The sequence below is a fragment of the Suricata suricatta genome, chromosome 17, assembly GCF_006229205.1.
Source record: "Suricata suricatta isolate VVHF042 chromosome 17, meerkat_22Aug2017_6uvM2_HiC, whole genome shotgun sequence".
Lineage (NCBI taxonomy): Eukaryota > Metazoa > Chordata > Mammalia > Carnivora > Herpestidae > Suricata > Suricata suricatta.
This window is the reverse complement of record NC_043716.1, coordinates 37,198,548-37,199,412: the sequence shown is the minus strand read 5'-3', so window position 1 is coordinate 37,199,412 and position 865 is coordinate 37,198,548. Positions and strand designations below refer to the sequence as shown.

At 42.3% G+C, this 865-nt stretch overlaps 1 protein-coding gene across 1 annotated transcript in view; it reads right to left on the bottom strand.

Moving 5' to 3' along the window:
- Positions 1 to 291: 291 nt before the first annotated feature.
- MSL1 (MSL complex subunit 1) overlaps positions 292 to 865 on the bottom strand; it is a gene marked incomplete at its 5' end in the record, with an annotated part of 9,773 nt that continues 9,199 nt past the window's right edge. The window contains one exon of the mRNA XM_029927026.1: positions 292 to 517. Within this exon, the coding sequence (XP_029782886.1) occupies positions 427 to 517 (91 nt within the window). The remainder of the gene's footprint in view (positions 518 to 865) is intronic.

The following is an 865-nucleotide window of genomic DNA, read 5'->3' as shown; positions in this document are numbered from 1 at the left end:
ACTATAAGGAAGGGTATACCAGGGCGAGAAGAGTGCCATGCAGGCACAGCTCTAAACACAGGGGTTGCTCCATCTTCCACAAGTTGAAGTAAAAGAGCCCTTTTGCCCCTTTAACATAGGCAAATGCATAGAAGCAGACCCCTGAGGCTTCTGAATCTGCCATCCTATAGATTTAGCTTGACAGCTCATATTCCCAAAAAGGGAAAAGAAATCCCAATCATCCTCCATAATTCACAATTAGCCCAATGAAACTGTTTTTGTGAAATCAGAGTGATGAAAACAAAACCAAGATCAAGGGAGTATGGAAGGGCATTATTAGCGAATGATAACATACATGAGGACATAGGTCACATATACAGGTCTCTGCCATTCTCTGGGAATGGCATGCTACAACTATCTGAAGACAGAAGGTTCTTGCCAACCCAGCTATTTCCTACACGTCCGGTGAGGTGTTTGCTTCTTCTGGATCTCCAACCTGCATCGGCTACGCTCATCCAACCAGGGCAGCTCAAAATTTCTGGCAAAAAAAACATAAGGAAATCAACTTGCAAGACTAGAAGGGATTCAGTATGGACATGAGATCAGCTCTAAAAAAGACAGTATGCCCCTCACCACTCCTAATTCTGACCCCCAAGTTCCAAGTTTGGGTTGTCTTTCCTGCCTCATTCATTAACTTACAAAATAATCATAGCCAAATATCCCTTCCCATATGGCTGTATCACAGAATAGTTTTAAAAGAGCAACTGTCTTTTCAGACATTTATCTGCCAAATCTTGAATCTCTTTTCTACCCTGTGAAGATGACTTGCTTCATCACTTCACTTTTTATTCCTCATCAGGTCCTTAAGCTCATGGTGAGGTTGGTT